Raw genomic sequence first — 25,715 nt, 5'->3', positions numbered from 1 at the left:
GCAGACTGAGATAGGGGCGGGAGGAATAGATCCAGGGAATTTCCCTCTGTATTTTTCAGATAAAGTGCATGTTTCTGCGATCAGCACAGCTCTTGTCCCATGGAAATATGGGCTAAAAACAGTTTGATCACAGGAAGCGAGAGAGTGTTGATGACTGTGAGAAGTGTGGATGCAGGGAAGATGTTTAGCACCAAATATAACAGAATATTGACTCAGTATTACACAAACCAGCTGTTGGTCAAACTGCTTAGAGGGCCGTGATCAGTGTTTGATGTATATATGTGTACGTGTGTTTACTATACACAGCGTTTATATATTTATAAATAGAGACATGAGTGTTTAATACACACATGCTACATCTTAAATCTTAAAAATAAACGTAAATCACCACATTACATTAAAGCCAGGGGTAGGCAATGTTTTCCATAAATATTTTTTGTTAGACCGATTGAAAGTCTCTTCACATCCTGATGTCAATCAATAAGTAAAGTGGTCTGAATATTAACAAATATTGCTGTGGACGTCTCAGGACGGTTTCATCAGACGCACTCGCCTGCACTTGAAGTTAACTTCTGATCTGTGTTTGTTTTTTCGGTCTGGTTAGTGACTAATAATGTCACTATTTATATTTTATTTAATTTATATTAATGTTTTATTGTATAATAATTGTATTAAATGATTATTGTATATTAATTATATTTAATAAACAATTTGTTGAATGGGTCGTGTAACTTTCTCTCATTTAAGTTTAGCCAAGTAACCGTTTTTCTACTGGTAACTCAAAATAATACTGACTAGACATACATTTAACTTGCTAGCTAATGTAATTTACTTGTTATTTCTTTTGCTTGTTATCAGAAGTAATCTGCAGGGACTCTATTCTTTGCGGATGTGTACCATAAATTAAAGGTGCAGTTTGTAACAATTTTGCAGTAAACTATCCAAAAACCTCTAGGCTAGTGTTACATGTTTTGTTCAGCTGAGTACTTAGCCTACTACATCTCAAATGTTTCCAACGACTTGTAAATCGTCCATTCTAAACAGTGACACGGGGCTGTGAAATCGCCTGTCAATGGCGTCATATCTGCGTTCCCCTTTGTTACCGCCTTTACTGACGTAGAAACCGCATGACAACAGTGTCGTGGACAAATGCGGAAGTAGTGTCTAGTGTCTAGCAAGCCACTAACTTGTTTCGAACAGTCACTTATTTATGGACCACAATTATTCGCAACAATTATAAAACGTTACCTCATCTGCTAACATGGTTTCTCGGTCCCGTCTGATTGATGGCCATCAGCGGTGGAGTTGAAGACAACAGATCCCATCATTCCACGCTCCTTCACAGCGTCATCAAGCTACGCCATTGTTGTTGTTTTGATCGTGCGCCCTCTAGCGGCGGTTTTTACTAACTGCACCTTTAAGTTTGGGCCACAAAAGCGCGCATGCAGTATAATTTATTTATGTCGTTGCTTTGAAACTGTCTATAAAATGTTTGTCCAATCATTGCATTTGCTTTAAATGTCAGACGGAATGTCCTACTTGCCTGTCGATCTATGTATTTGCATAAGACGTACCCTGTTTCATGCATAAAAATGTACGTACAAAACCACTATTAGTTTTACACTAACCAAAAATATGTTTTTTACATTGTGAGATAATTGACACAGGGAGGTGTGGATTTTGGAGAGAGCCGTGGGATCTTTCGTATTTTTTCAAAGCCGTCTTGCTATCGCTAGTCTCCAAAACTGCCTCCCCTTTAGCGTTAGGTCAGCACTAAGAATAATTGCAGTCGCAAATAAAAAACGAAAAAAAAGTGCACTTTTGTCATGAAATACTGTCACAGTGCCAATAATGTCAAAATCTTATGGCCGTCACAATAAGCTTCATCGACGTCGCAAAATTTAATTTCAAGTTTTTACTTGTAATTTTTGCAGTGAAATGTGACCTATTGAAGCCCTCTCTTGCCTCTTTCTTCTCCTCATCTCTCTCTCTCCTTCTTTCGTCTCCCAATTTCTTTCTTTCTTCACGGTATAGAGTTTTAATCAGGCCCAGCTGTGCGATATTGCACGGCCAATTAACCAAAGCTGTTTGGCAGAGTCTCAAATGAGACGTCCACATGTACCCCTCGTTCTCTCACTTGCGCACACGCGAATCTTGACTCGGGATTTAAGAGGTAACGTGCTTTATCACTTTCTATATGTGATGTACTGTCTCACAAGACTAACAAGCATAACTGACATGTTCTCCATTGCAGACACGAAGAAATTGAACGGAGTGGAGAAAGAACAAGAGATACAAGCTCGTGAAATATCAACGTCACTCGCACATTATAATCTTCCTCACAGCAGTTCAACATGTCTGAATAACAGCGTGCTCCAGACACACCAATCCTAGGGTTTGATGAAAGGTGCAATTTAGGTGGCAAGACCTTTGCGGTTTCCTGTTGATAGTGGATCACAGCTGGAGGTCAAAGGTCATCTGTATGTGTGTCACCTAATGCTCTGACAAAGTGTTTGTCATTTTTCATTCTGTCCTGTGTTCCTGATTATACTCCAAACAGACCTTTTATTGTGGTAGAGGGAGACGAGGCTCGGATTATCGTTTTACAATTAGACTTGAAGGGACTGCTCACCCCAAAATCAAATGAAATGTCATCATTTATTCACCCTCATGTCATGCAAAAGCTGTTGATGACTCCCTTTTTTGAGTTTTGAGAAATGTTTCAGTGGTTGTGTGTCCATACAATGGAAGTCAATGGGGTTCAATGTTGTTTGGCTACCAACATTCTTCAAAATGTCTTCTTTTGTGTTCTGCAGAAGAATGAAAGTCATACAGGTTTGGACTGACATGAGAGAATTTTTATTTTTGGCCAAACGATTCCTTTTACCTATATATTATGTTGCAAGTCCACTTGATTCACTTGTCAAAGCCGGTTTTTACTTGCACCTGGAGAGTGCCAATTTTCTATTCTGTGTTAGCAGTATTTGAGTTTCACGGCACGGCCATGTCTGTCCAAACCATTTCCAAACGTACTTGCTTTTATACACTGAAATCCTCACTACAGTCCAAGGCCTGTAAAATGACTTCAGATACATAGCACATTCTTTTAAACTTCTGCCAAAAAATCAGCAGGTTTGTACTATTTGTCTTTTCCAGTGGTCCGCGTAACACAGGTGAGACTGCGTGATTGTTTTATGACATCACACAACCTTTGGAGAACTTAAATGCATGATGACAGCTTGAGAGGGTTGTAGATGTTCGACGTGGAGGTGAGTGAGGTCATGAGGAGTTCTCACGTGACTCGAGTCTGCTCGTTTTAATCAAGTTCAGTTCCACATGCGCACATTACAGTCTGGATCGCATTGGACACGTGAATGATACGAGTAAGATCAAAGAGAGAAGGAATGTAAGAGAGTCTTCTTCATGTTTGTGTTAGATGTGACTGGTTCAAAACGATCATTGTTTGATGAATCTGTGTTAGTTAATGCTCTCTCACTGTTTTCCAGGAAGAGCTTCATGTTGTTTAATGAACAGCGCGTTATGCAGATCTCTGAAAGGTCTGGTGCGGTTCGATGTGGTTTTCAGTGTTTACTCAAAGCGCCGAGCTGTTTCAGTGCGTCAGCGCCCAAACGCCAAAACCACATGATCTCACTCATCTTTACGACCCAACGACATCAGCAGCAATAACGCTGGAAACTATTAAATCTTCCCCACAACAAAATGCTTTATACGTGAAAACATATTAATAACAGGCAATGTTTTTCCAGCAAGCAGGAAGGACGAGTCAAGAGTGTGGTTTCTTTTGGAGGGAGGACATCCTCTGGGAAGTGATGGTTCAAGAGTCTGCGATTCAGTTTTTTGTATAAACACCCATGCCGCTACCATAAACCTTGCCAAGAGAATAAAATAGAAAAAGAGAATATAAAACTAATGACCAATTTGACAGTGCTGATTTTATATCATCTGCAGCAAATTTAGTCACGGGGGGCAAATGCAAGTCGATGGGTTTCCGGAGACAGTAAAGTGTCATCTGCTGTTTTATTCAGCTTCATGTCAGGCTTATGTTTTCCTGGACACGGGCTCATCCGAAAACGTTCCAGTTCTTTTAATGCTACATTTGTCATGTTTTGGGAACGTCAAAGATGAGTTTTTCTCTGTTGAAGTGTCGATCACATTTTGTGAATATTTTCAGTCACTATGTCAACAAACTCAAACATCTAAACACACATCAACAGGAGACAAAGCTGCTGTTGTTTTATAAGGAAGTGAGTTCTGTGGAAATGTAGTTCTGTGGCATGACTTTAAAGAGTACATAACTAGGGATTTTTAAGGTTCTACTTTGGTTTATGGTGTGTCCAACAACATGTTTATGTACGTAGAAGGTGTAAAAACACTAATATTTCGTAATAAGGAAGTTATTCGTACCTTACTTCTTGACTGACTCTCAGATGAATCGTTCCGCGATTCATCTGTCTAATCCCCTTCTTTCCGCTAGCCTAGTCTGATGTGATTGGTCAGATGGTCTAGTCTGCTGTGATTGGTCTACTGCGAATGAGGCTCACGAGCTACAGTGTTTGGGGGAGAAGAGTGAAGTTCTGCGGGCAGTCCTAGCAAAACATAAGCGGGGACTATATGTAGTGACGTAAATCCACAGCGGTTTGCGAAACGGACTAGGGACGATTCGTTTGCGTAATTCAGAGTCGACTCCCTTTTTTCCAAGCCAATAACTTTGTTATTCATTCACCTTCGGATTTACAACTGCTTACTTTCAAACACGGCAACATTACACACGGCATGAAATGTAATTTTCATGATCTCATATTATGTACTCTTTAAGAAATGACACAGTTATGCGGATTTGTGTGCAGCTGCTCCAAATGAATCATAAAACTGAAAAACCGTCGTGCCATGTTGACTCTTGAACCATCAACAGCTCATTACTGCAGAAAACACATGTACTGCACAAATGTATACAAATCTATAATCGTTATGTATAGAAAATGCCAACACTCAGAGAAATGATTGTGTATTTGGACATTTCTCAAAATTATTTCAATCTCACAGCAAAAACAACTATTTTATGATGTGGCTAGTTTTGGCTAATTCGTATGAATTCGTACAATATCATTTGTACATTTTTGTACGATTTGCTTTCGCGCCAGTGACATCAGGGTTAGGGTGGGGCTAGTATTGCAATTTTTCTAGTAATCATACACTCCCAGCGTACGAATTCATACGAATAAGCAACCTGGTAAAATAGTTACGAATTTCCGTGAGGTTATTTTGTTCCCTCCCTCCATATACAGTATTAACTGCATTGTATAACCTCCATCTGTGCTGTCGTTTTCAACCGAAAATAAAAATGTACTTGGATGCACTGAAGAAACAGAAAATGTTTGGATATTTAGGTGTCATTGGCAGTTCATGCAAATTTAATTTTGGAGTCCAAAATATAACACAAACACATTACTACTTTTTCCACCGGCAGCTAGCACAGGTACGTCTGTAAGATGTCCACTAAAGAGCTGGAGATCTGGAAAACATCTGCAGTGTAAAAACATCTGCTAAACATCTTAGAAAGAGCAGTTTTACATCCATTCTAAATCAGAAACATCTTACAGACGTCTTCTAGGTTTCTATATGACATCTGACGGCAGACGTCGCCGAGACGTATTGCAGATGAGCAAACTATGTATTGCAGATGTAAATGCAGACGTCAAATAGGCGTCTGCCAGATGTATGTGTGCTATCAGGGTAGTGATTAGGACATATATTGTACACGTTTATACCGGTACTGGTGTTTGAAATAAAATATAAAAAATCCAATCCTATGGTTGCTGCTACATGTACAAAACTGTAAATAGTATGATTTGTGAAACACTTTTCTTACATATGCGTGCCCACGATCTCAGCAATAATAATCAAACAAACACGTTATTCTGTTCAATAAAACACCTAGGAAGATAAATAACGGTGACACACATTCCTCTGAGAGGCTTTTAAGATTGTGGATGTGTTTTCTGTCACGTTCCCCTGACTTATAGAGCACTAGCAGCGAGATACGGAGGTACTTTAAATGACCCACAAATCCAAAAAGTCGGTAAAAGTCAAAGATACTTTTCAAAGGCTTTAACCTCTTTTAAACACTGGCAGTGAAATGAACGTCTGCTGAATGTCTTTCACCGTGTCTGACAAAAGCTTGAATTGCATATTTCCCTGGATGAAGTCTTTAAAATCAAGGCATACAAAGATGACAGCTCGTCTAAAAAATGATTGACATCTTTTTCTCATATTACTGTTGGCTAAGTTCTATAGTAAAATGTTTAATATAGGTCGGTGTGTGAACATTAGGTCACCCTTTCCTAAATTTAATCCCGCAACTAAGAATCAATACTGAGCCTTAATGCAATTCCCACACTAAATTCATCCTTAAAATTACTCTGAGGACATGGAAGTAACATGGCGAATTAATTAGACATTCTTCTCTCAAGGGAACCCAAACAGTCTTGTTTTCTTTGAAGACAATTAAGACGCAAGAACTCGTACTTGGAATTAAACTGACAGCTTTTATAATTGCAGCCCAGATTCTTAATCACTCGTTTTCTTGGTTAATTTAGTCGTGAATGTGCGGTTTGTCTATTAAAATACTCGAACGCCAATATTCTGAAGTATTTTCAGTGTCTGATGTGTGTGTTTTACAGAAACCACATTGTGTGAGGAATGTGTGCTTTGTGAAGTGGTTGTTTGTGAGACGGCATTCCCAGCGCATGTGACGTTTGTGTTAGTGTCTGAAGAACGTGTTTTACATTATGTGTGGTATATGTTAAAATGTGTTTAGTTAAATGCATGTTTTATTCTTAATATGTCTGATGATGGATGTGGAAGTATTGATGCAATTTGTAAATCATATTTTTGAGAGATAATGCTCCACGTTAAATTTAAATCTGTCAAGTTTTAAGGCTCAGCAGTGCTTGAAGGTTTATTATAATCGGACAAATATATACAGACACGGGGGAAAATAAGAGACAATTCCAAATTTTCGCTTTCTCAGCATTTCTCAATGTATTGTGGTCATTACAGTCCAGTGTCTGTTAAATTTCAACAAAATCAAATCTCAGTGACATAAAGTCATCCAAAAGCAATGTGAAAGACTGACAGCATGACAAGACACATGACAACTATCATAAAAATCAAGGTTATCGCATAAAAAATCATTTTTGAACTTTTCCTAAATACATACGAAATACGACTGTGTTATTGCATAAAAGTGAATATGAACTTGTTTTCTTTGCAGTATTTGAGGTCTGAAAAAATGCAGAGCATCGTTATTTTCACCTGTTTCTCCACACAGTAAAATCGCCAGTGTTAAAAAAAAGGTCAAATTAACACTCACAGTGTACATATAATCCGCGCTCGAAATGTGGATTATATAAACACTGTGAGAGTTAATTTGACCCTTTTTAACACTGGCGATTTTGCTGTGCAGTTTTCTGTGAATAAATGCAAACAGGGGAAAACATTTTTTTGAAATTTGAGAGAATTATTGTTGTTAAAATGATCATTTTACCTTTATATGACTCTTTCTTCTTCGAAACAAAAGATATTTCGAGAAGTGGTTTTGTGTCCGTACAATGGAAGTCAATGGGGGCTGATGTTGTTTGGTTACCAGCGTTCTTTAGTGTTCTGCAGAAGAAAGAAATTCATACTGGTTTGGAACCGAGATGAGGATGAATAAATGATATAATAGCAAAAGTAGTTTCATTTCTGGGTGAATTATCCCTTTAACAGCCATCAAATAAAGACATTATTTAAAAACGTACTAGATTAAACAAAGAAATGTTTTTATGAGCCAGGCCACTGACATGACTGCATGTGGCTGAAAGGAGAGAGAGAAGAACGGAGGAATCTAAACAGGTTACATTTTTTAAAGCTTTCCCACACCATCTTAAGTCTGAATTTGCCAAAGTGTAGATCATTCACAGTATTCCATAGTGGTTCTCAAACTGGGGGCCGTGGCCTCCTGGGGGCCCCAAGATGGTTCCAGGGGGGCCACAGATTTTGTGGCATTTTAGAAATATGATATTTATCATAAATTTTGTGCAATCAAACATCAGAAAAACAACGCCACCAACCAAAAGAATTGATGTTTTAGCATTGTTAAACTGAATATTTTCTTGGTTTAATTAAAATTTTAAGTTTAAGATTATGAGTCTTTATTTGGGGGGCCGCAAAGCAATGCACTCTACACAAAGTAGGCCTTACAACAAAAAAGTTTGAGAACCACTGCCATATACACACGGAAAGACAGAGATTTGTCTTTTCACGTTATATCACATGTTATATATTTTCTGTATGCAGTTTTAAATTCATGTTGAAACATTTACTGTATATAAGTTATACACATATACATTTAACTCACCGTGCTGTGGATTGACACACAAGTGTATTCCTAACCTTTTTCCCAGACCTTTTATTAATAGATACAAATGTAGAGAGTCAATCACTCGCACAGTTTGTTTGAGTGTTTGTGGGTCCTGGGTGGTTCTGTTAGGGATTGTGTTATTGTATGTTGTCATGTGTGTGGATTTGATCTGCCCTGGGGGTTCTGTATCAGTTTGGCTCCGACCCGGTCCACCCATCTGGTTCTGGAGGACAAAACTGAGAGAATCACACCAAGCCAGCATTTTTTTTTCACGCGCACACAATATAGTAACAGAGCAAAGAACAAACTACAAGTCACTTGAGGTCATTAGATCATTTAGTAATGCTTCTTTGTTTTCTTTCTCTCCTCTTCTAATGACCCTATAATAATCGAATAATGAGTTACCAACCCGAATGATTCTGAACCAACTATTCCAGAGACAAAATGAAACGGGTACATGAGGAGTTGATCAGGAACAACACTGTTTTCCATCATTTTTATGGTCGTGCGGGAATGTGTTCCTCCGCAGGAGGTGAGCTGGTACGACCTGGAACTCAGCGTGTTATTAAGGAACAGGTGGAGATGGGAGGAACCAAAGACTGAGACAGGAGTGTTTGGACTCCATCATCTTATACATGTCACTTTTTGTCAAAGAAAAAGAAATGAGATAAAATGGCAAATGCTCTCAATTAAAAGTCGCTTTGGATAAAATAAATTCTTACCTTTTTATATAAAGAACATTTTTTCACTACAGTGAAACAGAAAGCTTTCTCGGATGTTAAAGGTTCTTTATAGAACCATTCAGCCCAAAATAGCTCTTCTATTTCACATTATATAAACCTAAAGAGCGTCACAAATGCACATGTTTGTTTTCTCATCTTCTCTGGTCTAAATGTTTAATCACTCTGTGCGTTCTGCCCGGAAAAAAGCGAGGAGGTGTAACACACGTGTTGGTCTGAGCTGATGACCTGACTGTGGCATGTGGAGGTCTGTGTTTCTGAAACACCTCATGATCACTCAGCACCAGCATTCACTCTCTCCATCACACTTCATTCTTTCCTTCTCTCAATCACTCGCTGACACACACACACACACACGCACACACACACACACACACACACGCACACACACACACACACACACACACACACACACACAGCGAGACGGAAAATCTCAGAGTAAATGAATGTCCCTTAGCTTTCCGCAGCCGGTAAGTGTGTGTGTGTGTGCGTGTGTGTGCGTGTGTGTGTGCGCGCGCGCAGACGCATTAGGCTTGTAGGATGTGTTTTTGTGAGAGAAAACATTGTGAGGGAGAAGAATGTTATGGCAGAGCAGTGAGTGAAACATCACAGATGTGACCACACACATACACAGCGTTAGAAATCCCTTTTAACGGGACGGTCCCGTTGAGGGTACGTGTGCGACTTCAAGGTGGCCTCAGATGTCAGGGTTGGAAAAACGTTTTAGTTAGGAGTACACTAGCATATTCATGTGGACGTAAAGTCAAAACTCTAATTTTGGCACCTAGTATTTTTTATTTAGTTATTCAGGTGATTTGTTGAGCCAATGAGATTAATTGTTGGGCGGGGTTCTCCAAACTATTAAAAATAATAGAGGAACTAAAAAGGGTCACTGTGATGTCATAGAAGAAAGATTTTTGTTCCTTAAAGAAACTTTCAATAATCTTGCAAGCCATTTTTTTCTTTCCTTTTCACAGCTTGAAGGATATGTATTTCACTATAAAGAGCCTTTAATGCCAACAGAAGTTTCTGTGGACCATACAGCCCAACAAAGAACCTTTTAAGAACCTTTTCTAAGAGTGCAACATGATGAGATTAAGTGACCGACTCACAGTTCGAGCTAAAATACTCTTAGAAAATGATTTGTCTCTTGTTGCTTTATCACTGTGATTGAACATTAAAGGGACAGTTTGCCCAAAAATGAAAATTCTGTCATGAATTACTCAACCTCAAGCTGTTCCAAACTCCTCAAACTCTAAACTGTTGAACAGTTTAGAATTCTGTTGGCAACTTTTCTGGGGCACCATTGACTACCGTTAAATGGTTGTCAAAGGTGCCCAGGCCAGAACAGTTTGTTTTCCTAAACTCTTTGAAATATTTTCTTTTGTGTTCAACAGAACAAAAATTATACAGTCATTCTCGCTACTATGGTAGCTAATGGAGCAGAAATGTATACAGGTTTGGAACAACTTGAGGATGACAATATTGACAGAACTTTCTTTTTTGGGTGGACTATCCCTTTAAGTTGTACCATAACTAACACATTCTGAAAGATTTCTAAAAAGGTGCTTTCTTTGTATTTGTCAGCAACGAAAATCTTCACATTCCCACAGACACACAACACCATCGAAAGACGCATACACTTGAGCTGAGATCTATTTCTCTGTCCAGCTCACTTAATGAAGGATCTTTTCTTTGGCAAGAAAGACAACAGCTAATTTAAATCATCTCATGAAGTCACAAGGTCTCAGATGCCTTTACCTTCATCCCTCTATACACTCGTGGGGAAATATTGGAGATTACCTTGTGGCAGATTTTTGGCTATTATGATGAATTTATTTGACAGGTTAAGCTAGAAAACTCAGCCGTGTGATTTGTGATCTCACGTTTAACAGAAATGACTCAACCAATGAGGCACTCTATTTCTTTATATAATGCTGACCAATGAACTGATGCTTGATATAGTTTTGCTGTACTGACTCAACCCAAGTCTTACCTTTGGGGTCTTGAGTGATACCACAAATGCAACTCTCCTGCCACCTTGTGGCCATCATATGAAATACAATATCAGAGTAAGAGCCTCAGATCGAACAACAAACTTGAAAATCTCATTTAAGCAATTTCTGCAGGTCAGATTGAACATGTTTTTTAACAGATCCCGTCCTGTCAACGTGAGCAGTTCAGGTCCAGAATAATAGCTGAAATTCAGACAAAACTATAGACCATTCCACTGGTACAGACGCACTTCCTCTTCAAACCAATAGAGTGCCACATAGATGACGGCTTCTTTGTATGCCAGTTAGCATTTTAAGACTTCCGGTTCCATCGCCCCAAAGTCTATGGGGTTTTTAATGGGTTTCTGGTAAATCGCCTGAAATAAGGTCTGTAGTTAACAAAACCTCTAATATTTTCACGTTTTAATCTATGACAGAAAACACACCAATTATAACCCTCTTGTGGGTTTTTTAAGCCTTGTGTCTTAAAAACATCGGTTGCTAATAAGTTGCTAAAAGCGGGGACGTTGGACGTCATCGTGCATATAAAGCTCACAAATAATGCAACATGGGCACAAATCTCTTAAAGATGCGGATTCATTCACGGAATAATTACTTAGCAGGGAACACATTTTTAATAAAGATTGAATGAGTTGTCGGAGGCTTGGTGATGGTGACGTTGATATCGCGCGAACTTAACTGCAGTCTGTTTATAGCCTCGTGTTAGCTTTTTACTTTTGCCGATTGTATTTCGGCTTCAAAAATAGCAAATATTGTGTTAATCTGTAAAGATAATCTTGATAGAAAAACGTGTAAACATAAACACTTGTTAATAACAGAGCTGATTTTTTGCGATCTTCCAAAAGTCTGGGAAAATGCATAAGTTTTCAGTCGAGGGAATCTGTGTGGCGCTTACTTCCGGGTTAGCCTACAAAAATACGTCATCTCTGAGCCACTCCATAGAACATTGTGAACAAAATACAACCAACAAAATGTTTACTTAAAAGATGTTAAACATCTTTAAGACTTAATTATATCTGTGAAATAAAAAAAGAAAAGTCAGAAACTGGAAGTGCTTCTGGACCAGTGTTTATATCTTCTGATGTTAGATTATGTGAGACTTTAGCCTGACTACAGTATATATAGAAAAACACAGTGGATTTTTCAGACAAAACAATTTATGTTTTATTGAAAAACCTGCTTTGAAGTTTGTAATGTGGCAGAAAATAAAACACATATTACATATTCATCCTTACAGAAATCAGAAATCCTGTCACTGCTTTCCCTAAAGATAAAAGGGGAAACTAAAATGAAAAGGTCTAACTAGATAAGAGAACACAAATGTAGAAGAAAATATACAAACTTAATTCTTCCAAATACTTTTCAAGTGAGAACTTAACATAGGTGGTCTAGTGTGGATTCTCATCGGGACATCCACGAAATAAATCTGATTCCCCATCGATCAGGAATTGTGCTATAAAGTGGCTGAGTGCCCTACATTTCATCCTATCATTTAGGAAATCTGGTCTAAAAGTGACAAACACAACACAAATGGATTGTTCTCTCTATAGTGAAAGCACTAGGATTGTCTTCTTGACTGACTCACAATAAAGGCAAGAGGTGCTTGAACATGTACAGTAAATGTGTCGGTCTGGGTGCTGGATTTAGGCAGTTTGGAGTCCTCATTTAAAATAATACAAATATATCCAGATGTGCGATCAATCGACGGCTAAATCTCATCTACACCCAATGACTGTTGTAAACAAAATCTGACTTTTTGTGCACTATTTGTGCAAGTACAATTGTTTGGTGAACTGATTATGAACACAATGAAATGGTTCATCCTAAAGGAATGATTATTTGTCATTTAATTCACCTAACGTCAAACCTATAGAAAAGTTGTTTTACAATACTTTTTGCAAGCACCTGGTCACTGTATACAGCTGTGTAAACATTCTGCGAAACTTCTTGTGTTTTACAAAAGACACCGTATGGTTTGAAACAACTTGTGAGGATGTGTAAATGACAGAATCTTGATTTTTAGGTGAACTATTCATTCTTGTGTCTTATTTTTCCCTTTAACAATGTCTCCCCCTCTCTTTGTGTTCACTTTCATTCACTATAGTACAGTTTGATGGCAGGCCTGCTGGTAACTTGTAGCATCGACAATATTAAACATATCCCTTCGAACAAAAGACAGGAATTTACCCAAAGGGCACAGAGGCTGAGCGATGCTGCGACTGTGATCCCGGCAGAAGGCTGTGTCAAAGGTCAAGTCTTCACCGTTATAGAGAACACGAATAAACATATTGTCCAACCCTTTTCCTCTTTTCTTTCTCTCATTTTCCCCATTGTCCTTCACGTCTGGGCTGTTCCACAGCTCAAACACCAGCCGGGCGGCGAACCTCGGAAATCCCGCTCCTTCCAGGCCCAGTGCGCTTAGCAACGGCGCCATGGTTACATCATGAGCGGATGCTAACGCAAAGACCGCCTCCTCTCTTCCGCTGTGCATCTGGCTGCCTTTCGCGATCCTCTCCATGCGTGCCGCGGTGCGGTTGAGGTACGGATGCGCGGCCAGCACGGCGTAGCGACGGTAAATCCCCGCCTCCCGACGTTCCAGTTCGTCATCCTTCTGTTGCCGGCGAATCACGGCGAAGTGCTGTAGTGTTAGACACGCCCCCTCGGGAGGAGAGTTGGTTGTAGTGCGTGTGCTGGAGCAGGGGAAGGGAAGATTGTGACAGAAGTGACATAAGAGAGCATCCACCGGATTGGCTGCCCTGAGAGTTTTCGTCGCCACAACCAAAGTCTTTGCCATGGCGACGTATGTGCGCTCGAGTTCTGCGTCCGCAATCCTTTGCCGGTACTGCCTGCGCTGCTCCTGGTCCAAATATCGGTTTCGTGCGGGACAGTCGCACGAGGAACCGCAGAACAGCGTACTCCACTGCTGTCTTACCGTCAGCCGTGACCAATCAAAATGCGGCAGGAAGCCGAAGAGGAATGCCAATCCGCTCTGCAGGGTGCGGCTTTTACCGGTGGTCTCCACCCACAGCTGCCTCGGCGACCAATCATCTGTGAGCAGATTGTGACGCTTGATGTAGGCCTGACGAAGGAGATCGCCGTTTTTCAAGTGCTGTACGACACCTGAAAGAGACACGTTGTACATTATTATTTGGAAGCACAAATAGTTTGGGAACGCAGAAATTTGCAGAACACTGATTGGCTACCTGTCTGTGTGAGCTCGCCCATCTCACAGCTGCTGTGATTGGGTAATCGGGGCAGAGATCCCAATGATGCGTCCCAGTGACCACGCCCTCCCAGAGCCATGTGATTAACAAAAGAGGCCAGGAGGGGGTGAGAGGGCTTTCTGCAAAAATACAACAACAAAAACAGACAGAAAGACATATTTTAGACTGAAATGTGATTAATAAAACTCAAACGCCGCTAAAGAAACAGTTCACGCAAAAATGAAAATTCTGTCATCATTTACTCACTCTTGAATTGTTCCAAACCTGTTTACATTTCTTTGTTCTGATGAGCACAGAGAAAGATATTTGGAAGAATGCTTATAACCAGACAGATCTTGGCCCACCATTGACTACCATAGTAGGGAAAATTGCTTTATAAATTTCTTTGTTCTGTTGAACACAAAATAAGATATTTTGAAGAATGTCGGAAAGCAAACAGTTCTGGGGCACTTTTGACTACCAGTGTCATTTTTTCTGCTATGGGTGTCAATGGTGGCCAAGAACTGTTTGGTTACAAGCATTCTTCCAAATATCTTTCTTTGTGTTCATCAGAACAAAGAAATTTATACAGATTTTGAACAACTCGAGGGTGAGTAAATGATGACAGAAATTTCATTTTTGGGTGAACTTGTTTCTTTAATAGCCATGTGAAAAGTGCAACTGCACGAATCATCCACAAGAGGGCGATGTGGAAACACTAATGAGCACTCAAAAGTCCACTGAATTCAGCTAGCTCTATCGAATAAAAAGTGACTCCTGACAAAAGCATTACTTTTATAATTCTTCTTTTAGTACCAGGGTAATAAATAACATTAGTCCGTGGCAGTTTACTTTCTTTTTAAAGTCAAAGACTGGCTACATTGAAATGATAGTTCACCCAAAAATAAAAAAAACCTGTCATCATTTACTAATCCTCTTGTCATTTCAAACCTGCATGACCTTCTTTCTTCCACAGAACACAACAGAAGATATTTTGAAGAATGTTGTTATCCGGTACCCATTGACTTGCACTTGCACAAAATAGAAGTGAATGGGTGCCGGTGGTGTTCGTTTACTCTCTTCAAAATATGTTTTTCTGTTTTCTGCGGAAGAAAGAAATGTATACAGGTTTGAAATGACAAGATGGTGAGTAAATGATGACAGAATTTTCATTTTTGAGTGAACTATCCCTTTAAGGCAGACCAACAGGACACAAACTTTTAGGTTTTGTGGACAATTTTCATGCAAAATGTTTGGATTGCATTGACTCTAGGATCTGTCTGGTCATGAAACTTAGGAATAGTTAACCCAAATATGACAACTCTCTCATAGTTTGCTTATCCTCATCCTATTACAGATAGGCATGCATGATGTTTTTCTGCATATGTTCAAACAAACCATTTGATATCAAAATGCCATCCTGTTATCTTCTCAAATCGGGCTGAACATGGCAAAGCTTCAAAAAGCACATCCCATCCATCATGAAAGTAATCCAAATGACTCCAGTGTGTCCTCGGAAGCCAAACGTGTGTGATAGAAAATATTATTTTGAAACAATACTTTGAGCGACATTAAAATGTAAAATAGGAATTTGCCATTTTGAGTCCCGTAAAAATACACAACATAATGGCATATTAATAGAAATGAGTTCAGCTGAAAAATGAAGTCATACATTTTTATATTTGAATCAACTATTTAGCAGGGTATGTGCTGTTTGCTTGTGTGTATGAAAAACACAGGTTTATGGATGAGGATTACTATAAATCTGAGGCAGCGTTGAAACATTATGGCTTGTTGACTGTGATAATTCTCTGAATATTCTGGACAGCAGCATTAGTGATGGCATGAGTTGGAATACTATGACGAAACCATGGAAACCTTTAATGTTATATTAGGTAACGATACATTGACTATTAACTGCAGCCGTTCCTTAGAAACGCAGCTCAGGGAGGATGAAACATGATAAGAGGAATGAAATATTAATCTGATATTGATTCAGACATCATACAGTACCAAACACACATGTATGTTGGCAGTCGGTTCAAAGCTCAAAAACAATCTTCTAAAGTAAGTCAGATTTGATTGCTTTTAGACAAAGACGTAAAAAACGAATTAAAATGACAGCTGGCTGATATTTAGAATAATGCGTTGTATGATTTGTTTTTATGTTAGACGGATGAATGCTAATGCGTGTGTACCTCTTGTCTGACAGCGTGCAGTCTATAGCAGGTCTCTTAGTTTTGGGGATGGAGTACAGAGGATAACGGTCTCCATGACGAATCATCACCTGGACCGACAGCAGTCTGTAGTCAGCCAGACTGTGACCTACACACACAAATACGTTCATACGGGTCTGTGAGAATCTTTAAACAAGTGTGAAGGGTGACGGGGTGCGTTTCTCACCCTCCCAGCTGTGTTCAGTGATGTTGGGGTAGTTGCAGTACTGATGGGTGTCTCTGATGGGGTCCGGGCTGGGCGGCTCCGTATGTAGAACCGGACTCACTCGCTTCCTGCTTTTCCCATGTGACCTCTGCTCTGCCACCGGATTGGTTGGAATCAGGTGCACTGTGCGGAAAAAGATTAAAAGACGGCTTTGAGAGCCGGTCGCAAGCACACACACACACTTACACGCTTTTTCCAGCTTCCTCAGAAGTGAGCTCACTGAGTAAACACTGAGGTCGCACAGTGCTGCCGCTTGTTACGCTTGGGACATAACCAAGGTGATGTGGGCACAGGGAGGAATCTGACGAGTCGCCGTTGCGACGAAGGCTGAGCTTCAGACACAGAAAAAACGATCTTAGACAGTCAGTAGGACGCCACATTCCCTGTGCCAGAAACACCCTCTTAACTTAATATTTATGCATACTTAAAAACAAATAATATGAAATATTTTATGCAGTTCAGATCGAATGTATTTTTCACAATTTTGCATTGTTGCAAAGCAGTTTTACAAACGTAGGGATACTAGAAACAAAACACTATTAAGTAAGAGAAACCGGCATCATACTCCTCTCGAAGAATTTTGTCGGATAAAATCTCTCACGTTAAATTTCAATTTATTAAGAGGATAACATCTGATTTTCAAGGGGGTCCTATAAATATAAAACAAAAGTTTACAACATAGGCACAAAATACAACACAAAAACACGCTCAACCAGTCCCACAGCATACCATATACAAAACCATAAACAAAAACAAAAAGAATAAGTAAATCAAAAACATATACAAGTTGTTTTAAGATAAGAATGAAACAATAAAGAGAAGAAACCATGTACCAATTCATTTCAACAAAACTGTTCAAATTAAGCACCCCAAAAAACATATTTCTATGCAGAGCTATTTGATCAGTTCATACCGGAAATGTTTACAGGAAAAACATTAAAATACAATCATTGCCAATGTTGTTCAATACATTAAACGAATCTATTAATAAATGAATACAGGCTAAAAACTAAACCTTTATTAGAAATGATTCACACATTTGCATTTCTAACCACTGATGTAACCAACTAGTTAAACTCACCAGAAAGAAGAATAACAGTTAGCTGATTCATACGAGTAGCAGCAGACATTCTGGAGATGTGTGAGAGAGATCATGTGTGCACTGCAGGTGTGTGTGTGTGTGTGTGTGTGTTCACATTACGTCTGTCTCTATACAGCATTGAACCCCCTCTCCTTCTTGTCAAATCTGCACGACCAATAGGATGTTAGGACTGAGTTTCTTAGCCAGTCACAGCACAGCTTTGTGAAGGGGCTGACCACACAAAGAGCTCTTTGTAGCTGAAGGCCCATGAGTGATGTTAACAAGAAATAACACATCAGGGAATCCTGTTCACAGATAGATTGACATTTGATGATCTCGTCACCCACGAGTTAAACTAAATTTCACAATGACCATTGAATTCATGATTCTTTGTTACATCTGGGTATATACGGTGCATTGGCAAAAGACTTAGGGAAGCATCTGTAACCAGAACTTCCCGCACTGTAACCGTGCGTCTCGATTTTGCCGGGTATGATAAGCTTTGTGGTTTTATTTTATTCTTATATTATGTTGATCATCTTTGCTTATCAAGTTAGAATTGTCTTCGTATGTGCATTCTATGATTTTAATTCATGTTGTACCGGCCTTAGCAAGTTGCATGATCGTGACTAAAATAACTATTGTTATGTTTCTGAGCAAGCATGGGGCGGCCAGACTTAATGATATTAGTTTACCCGGCAACCTCTGACTAGAGATCAGAACTGACAGTTTTGTGACGGTGAGATCCACGTACTCGGCCGGCGTGAGACTCTGTGCGACAGCAGGTCCCAAACGAAAGGATAACTATAAATAAAGTATGAAGATTAACATATCAAATTAACTACGATCAACAGATAAATTGGAAATGTCATATAACTTATATTATATTATATTAAAATTGGAGTCAGATCGGTCTTAACCACAATTCATGTGAATTGAACCAAATTGTAAAAGTTCCGTTTTTAAATAGAAGAGGGTTTATACCGCTCATTACGCTGACACTGTCTGTGTGTATCTACAGGTTTGACGGTACTAGCGAGGGCCAAACTTGCAAAAATCAACTCACAAAAAAACAAATGGTCTTAAAGCTTCACCCAAAAATGAACATTTTGTCATCACTTATTCACCCTCATGTCCTTCAAAACATGTATGACAAAAAAAAGATATTTTGAGAAATGTCTGAGTGGTTTTGTGTCCATACAATGGAAGTCTCGCTCTATCTCTCTCTCTCTCCAGACTTGAAGTCTCCTTCTTTAAAATGAAGCAGTCACGGTTGAGTGAACCCAAGCCAAAAGAGAGAGGAGGAAGAGAGAGGCTAATTTAAGACATGCTTCTGTCCTACATTCAGACCGCTTCAAACAAAACCACAAAAGCACTGAATGAATTAGTAATGATATCACACAGGGTGAAGCAAGAGGCATCATCGCGAGGAAACACGAGTTGGATGAAAAGACAGACCTGAGATGCACAGTAAGATCATCAGAAAACTGTTTAAAATAAACAAAGGCTTTATATAAGTCTCCAAAATGTATTTAAATACCAACATTAGAGCTTTGCTTTGTCTATTAGATAGGGCATGTTCCATTAAGTATATGAACCAGAAAGTGTCCACAAAAATATGTTCTGTCTTAATTTTACTGTATGATTGATACATTTTCGTAAACTGTATATATATATATTTTTTTATTGAACTTTGCTTACAATTTTATTTTATTATCTACAATCTAATGTAATACATTTTTGACATAGGGGCAGTTTCCCGTACAGGAATTAGCTTAAGACAGGCCTTAGTTCAATTTAAAAATGTAATTAGTTTTTAGAAACATGCCTTACAAAAAAACATTAATTGTGTGCATTTTGAGACAAAATAATGACACTGGTGTATTTTAAGATATGTCAGTACCGTTTAGACAACTCGAACATTTATTTTAGTCTAGGACTAGTCTTAAACCCTGTCCGGGAAACCCCCCCCATTATATGTGAATTATGTGCCTATATATATTTTAGGATTAGTAATTGATGACAAGTCAACATGGTTTAACTACAAATAAAAAAAAGCTAAACCATATAAACATATATTTACCACAGTTTTGCTCTGGTAACCATAGTTCAACCATGGTTCAATCTGCCAAGAAAACTAGACTTTTACTATAATAAAACCAAAATTCATTTTAATTGCAGAAGCCAAAGTTGAGATCAGGTACTTTATTTATGGGACAGGAAAGAGAAAAAAAACAGAGCGAGAGATTGTAAAACAGGTATTGTCAAAAGTCAATATTTTACTATGCAAACACGTGTACAGGCCTGCACAACACACACAAAAAGGCAAAGGTGTGTCCATTTATTCCCTATACACAGTCTATATTAACATGTCTTACAAACCCTTACAGGAAATGTGTTCTTACGCATTTTAGCAACTACTTCCTGTCAGCAACACGGTGTCTACCAAATATCTGAAGTATTATACTTGACAGCGGTTTTTGTTTCATTTGGTTTGATTTAGATTTCATTTGCTGGCCAGGGGTATCCTTTTGCTCAAACTGAACTGTGATTGGCTGTGTGATGCAGAGGGCGGGCATTAAAGGGACCCGTCAAAAAATATGCCCATGTTTGGCTACATTTGAGTTGCTTTTGCACATTCTCACCATCTGTGCAATATTATTCAATCTGCTGATATTTATGAGTGTATTTTTGGCGAATGCAGAATGACTGCGGTCCTCATCTGAAGAGGATTTTCAGTCTGGTCCAGAGTCTAATATGAGAATAATCTCTCTCAGAAGCCAATCGAATTAACCCTTTCAATAATAAATAAATAAAACATCTCTCCGTTGTAAATGACACTTTATTTTTTAACTGTACTTTAGGTTTTGTACGTTTCTAAATACAGTCAGTCATACATCACTTTATAAAGCTGTGATCTGCTGAGGCGGTCTGTTATATATAGCACGTCTGCCAGGGAAATGGCTTTGTTTGAGTGGCGAATGCTTTCTAATTGAGACCGTATTCCCACTGGAACTACAACACACACACGCCAAGTAAATATAAGACGCGGTTGTATTCACACCTGACATGCTAAACCTATACATTCACAAACAAAGCACCCCACGGCAATTCCCCACATGAATAGCCATGATTTCATACAGCGTAAAAAGAGAGGAAGAGCAAGTATACATTGTGCTTTACACAAAAACACACACTTACAATACTGCAGACTGAAACTCAGCACGGCCAGCAGCACCCCCACCACCAGCACCATGATGAAACGGTTCCGTGCCAGCATTGTCCTGTGATTAGTCGACACACCTGTCCGTCAGCCATCCATGCACAGCCCCCTTGATGTCACCTAGACATTCAAGAGAGAAGCGTAATATCATTACATATCAAACTTTATTTTACATCTCTTTTAAATGAAGTCAAGTTATAAGCCGTAACAAAAACTATTACAGAGAGTAATAAAACCCCCACAATGTTGACTTCCTTAATGCATGTTTTAAAGGGGTCATGTGGTTACATTTCCATCACACGCTTGCAGTATACGACCAATCACTACGCACTGGTTAACTGGCCAATCATAGCACACCTCGCTTTTCAGAGCGATGAGCTTTGTAAAAAATCTGTGCGTTTCAGAGAGGCGGGGCAAAGAGGACATACAAACATGCACGGTATGAGGAAAATACAGCGTTTTTGAACCTTAAATCGTACATTGCATTACATCTAAAACAAACGATAATATTAGTTTTAAGGCCCGTTCAGATTGCGGGAGATGCGAAAAAGCGAAACGAATACCCGACGAACCAAGTTTTCATATCAACGACGAAACAAATGTTCGCTTTCTTCTATTTGACGCCCGTATGGTAGATGGCGCTGATGGAGAATACATTTCACGCCTAAACATTAGGTGGAACTCAACCGCTATTCAGGCTTCGGCTGCTGAGAAGAAGAAAAGCTTAAAGCTTAGCAATACAGGCTACTAGTACTGTTTGCTTTACATACTTACAACAGCAGAACAAGAAATGGATTTCTCCAGCAGCAGCAGCGAAGATGAGTTTATTGTTTTTTGCCTGAATGAGCAAAGGAAGAGAAAAGGACGATATTGGGTTCACCCTATTCTTGAGAAGAGAGTAGAGCACGGGGAGTTTAATAGATTGATCCAGGAGTTAAAGCTGCACCACGATCGTTTTCATCGTTACTTCAGGACGATGGTCTGGGGGTTAATTAGTTACCAAATGGCATTTGCATTGCAACTGTACTATTTAAACAGTTGTAAAATATGTGTACACTTGACTTGATGTTTGATTACATGTGCCTGTGCTTTCTACCTACAAGCAAAACTGCTTAGTTATTGTATATAAATAAAAATAAAGAAATTTGAAGAAACTGATTGTATTTGATGACTTTTACTGGTACCGCCAATATATTTGTAATATCCCATACTACAACGTAACATGTGAATTGTATTCATATGAAAGATTATATATATATATTAGTTGATACTTTTATATTTGAATGCCACATCAACCTATGCCACAGAACTTATTTTTTGTCCTGGTTTTTGAGTCGCTGTGACTTTTTTCAAAAAGTTCTGTCTGTTCTGACACCAACGACAGTAACAACTCGACATCCATTCTCTCACAACAGCTTTCTGAGCCTTTAGCGCCCCCGCGTGCCCTCAGCGGCTCTAGGCGCGTGACGTAAAATGCTCGATTCTTATTGGACGGTCCGTTTCTTCGCTTTGCAAATGGGGAAAGATTCGTCGCACTAGACGAAAAAAAACCTTCGCTTTTTCGCCGCGCGGATATTCGCGGTCTATATGAAAGGCTTCATAAGAATCTATTGTTTTTGTTCTAGAACGTTATCGCGACGAACATTCGCACCGAATATTCGCGGGCAATCTGAAGCCGTGTCATAGGACCCCTTTAAAGCGAAAAACATACACCAGAGGGCAGACACACAAACACTACAACATTACACACACAGCACGGGCATGCAACATGTCATTAAACTCACTCACACACCAGGAGAAACTATTATTATCTTGAAATAGCTGTGCTTTTGAACTCATTCCTACCCAAGGACTTTCTGACCTAATGTAAACACACACACACACAGGTTTGCATGTTCTGTGGGATCTTTCCATACACATAATGACTTCTCTACTGGACGAGCTGTATGTTCTAACCCCTAACTCTCATTACAACTTTTCAAATAAACAAAATCATTTAGGATGTTCAATAATCTCCCTCATAGTTCAGGTTTTACTCTTCTTGTGATAGACAAACAAGAGCACACAGAAACGCACAAAAAGCAAGCAGACGTTTAAACGAGCAGTCTGGAGCCACATCGTGAGTGCATTAAACAGCAGTCTGGCTACACCCATCAGCTCCTTTGCTACTAAACTCTCACACATTTGTGTTTGAACTTCTTCTTGTTCTATGATAAGTTCCGCTGCAACTTCTGTCTAAAACCACAAACTATTATCATCCATTCAGTACCCTGGAACGACGCGTGATGCAGATAAAGTTTTGTATAATTATTATAGATGACATGACATAATTTTACAACAAAATACACAATGTTTTTATTCTTTATAAACTGCAGTTACAGCAGGAGACTGTCTAGGTGGCTAATAGCTGCTACTCCAGTTTGCATATGGAAAGGCTGCAAATCCAGCCATTAAGAGCTAAATATCTTTGCTCAATCATTAATAACGTAATATGCAATATAAATGTAGGCTATTCCGAAAGTCTAAAACTCCAACAAAGCTTGAGCTGTTTTCATACATTTACAGCTGCCTCTGTCGTGTCGTGAGAATAAATATGATCTTGATCTTAATAGCGCAACATGTATGTCTTAATAACAATAACCTAAAGGAAGATCATAATAACGCATAAACACGAAAAACGCGCATAGCGTGAGGCGAGCGCAACAATTTAACAGATCAAATAATCAGACCCGAGAGAGAGAGAGAGAGAGAGAGGGAGAGAGAGAGAGAGAGAGAGGGAGGGAGATGTCTTTACCTGCCGGTGGTAACAGAGCTCAAATATTTCGCTCACAGATCTCGAGCCCGGGTTGATCTCCGTCGCGAGGAACCATAATCCATCTGACCGCGAGGAATGCAGGACTGATCAGATACTGCCTGCCCACACAGTGAACCTCTTTCCCCTCCTCCTACACAACACTGACTGAACGAGTGTGTGAGAGAGAGAGAGATTCATTACTCCTCCTGCTGGTCATATGCGCAATTACAACTTGTTCTAGCAAATGAAAAATGGTACGTTTGTCTATGAGCTTAAGTTGACTCTATCTATCTATCATCTATCTATCTATCTATCTATCTATCTATCTATCTATCTATCTATCTATCTATCTACAGCATATATCTTGGAATTACAAGGTTCTATCTGCAGTTTTGAGATATTGAGCTTCAAAGTTTTTGCATTCCACGTGACTGTAGATAAAACCCTTTGTTTTGTTTAAAAAAAGTCCCAAAATGTACATAATATAAATACATAATATAAATGACAAAAATGTCAGATAGAACCCTTAAATTGCAAGGTTAAGATATCTGTGAAGAAAGAAAGGAAATCACATGCATTTGCTCAACACAGATTTGTATCTGTTTTTCAATATTTTAGAAAATAGGACGATCTATAATTGCTGACACAGTTCAACATTAACCCTGAAATGAGTTCAAAAGAGTAAAATCCAGAGTGTGGACACACCACACAGAGATATTATTAGCTACAGTCTGGCAGATCAAAGTCCTTAGAGGACAGCGTGTGTGAAAGGTTAATAATTCGACTTTCCTAATAGACATGCTCAGTTCAAGGTTGTTTAACAATTCAGTCTTAGAAGGAGATTTTTGGTTTGTCATCATTGTCTGCGTTCTGAAGCAAGCAAAACACGACTGATAGTCTGCAGGTCAAAGTACACAAACTCGGAGGAGATTGAATCACTTTAAATATAGATCTATCTGTTTACACACACTCACACAGATAGAAACACACAATTGCATTAAAGTGTCACTGTGACTAAAAGCACCTATTATAGTGACATACAAAATGCTCTGTTTTTTTCAGTTTTTGTTAATTTGTTTCTTAAACAAACACAGAGCATCTGAAAATATCTCTTCACAGATTATTTTGTTGGCTAGATACGTCTTTTTAATTATTTTATTTTAATGTATATTTTATTGATGACTTAAATCCTTAAAAAATGTACACTGCAAAAGTTATGTCACACTCACATTTAAAAAAATAATGTCAGTGGTTTGGTGGTGTCTGTTGATATAACATGCAATTATTTACATATTTAATATGAGGATGCCTATATGCATATTCTTTGAATTAGTTGTGGAAATGTTTATTATTGGTATTTGTACTTTAATTAAATTTTTAAAATAAATGCAATTTTTAACGAAGCATGGAAAAATGCTTCTAGACAGTGAAAAACATTAACTCTACGGGAAAGAAAATAAGTCGACAATAGGTGGCGACACTGTACAACTAACTATAATTTAGAGAACTAAAGAAATGTGTCTCTGCTAGTAACTAAAGACCCATGCAAGGACTTCAAACAACATGTCGATAAAACATATATATATATATATATATAACTTTTGGTGGACTAATACATATATATATATATATATATATATATGAAGAGTTTGGTTCCAAAATGAGATATTTTTCAAAACTTTTCAAAAATTATGTTTTTTTATTGTGCATTCCAATTAATATCAATCAAACTGCAGTTGGTTTGTTTTGATTTAAGCCATAATAACTAAAAAAATACAGCTAACTAACACAATAA

General features: G+C 38.7%; 1 protein-coding gene across 2 annotated transcripts; it reads right to left on the bottom strand.

Annotated features, from left to right (window-relative positions):
* Positions 1–12,333: 12,333 nt before the first annotated feature.
* Positions 12,334–24,074, bottom strand: pxylp1 (2-phosphoxylose phosphatase 1). Of its 2 annotated transcripts, XM_057351259.1 has the most exons (6): positions 23,921–24,074; positions 21,105–21,246; positions 16,784–16,945; positions 16,579–16,705; positions 14,381–14,520; positions 12,334–14,297 (listed from the first exon to the last, which is right to left on the bottom strand). In XM_057351259.1, the coding sequence occupies exons 2-6, from the start codon at positions 21,181–21,183 to the stop codon at positions 13,276–13,278; spliced, it is 1,530 nt and encodes a 509-aa protein (XP_057207242.1). In that variant the 5' UTR covers positions 21,184–21,246; positions 23,921–24,074; the 3' UTR covers positions 12,334–13,275. The 2 variants fall into 2 exon arrangements, with proteins under 2 accessions (XP_057207242.1, XP_057207243.1); XM_057351260.1 differs by lacking the exons at positions 21,105–21,246; positions 23,921–24,074 and adding an exon at positions 17,904–18,705.
* Between the last annotated feature and the right edge of the window lie 1,641 nt (positions 24,075–25,715).

Source organism: Triplophysa rosa, linkage group LG14 (assembly GCF_024868665.1).
Source record: "Triplophysa rosa linkage group LG14, Trosa_1v2, whole genome shotgun sequence".
Taxonomy (NCBI): Eukaryota; Metazoa; Chordata; class Actinopteri; order Cypriniformes; family Nemacheilidae; genus Triplophysa; species Triplophysa rosa.
The sequence above is the reverse complement of the archived record's forward strand: the minus strand, read 5'-3'. Positions and strand labels throughout refer to the sequence as shown.

Excerpts from the sequence above, each read along its gene's own strand:
- pxylp1 (XM_057351259.1), bottom strand. The coding sequence starts at position 21,183 with ATGCTGGCACGGAACCGTTTCATCATGGTGCTGGTGGTGGGGGTGCTG. Across the intron at positions 16,946-21,104 it reads GAGTTTCAGTCTGCAGTATT|TGCACCTGATTCCAACCAAT; the intron begins GTAAGTGTGTGT and ends TTTTCCGCACAG. Across the intron at positions 14,521-16,578 it reads TGCACGCTGTCAGACAAGAG|AAAGCCCTCTCACCCCCTCC; the intron begins GTACACACGCAT and ends GTATTTTTGCAG.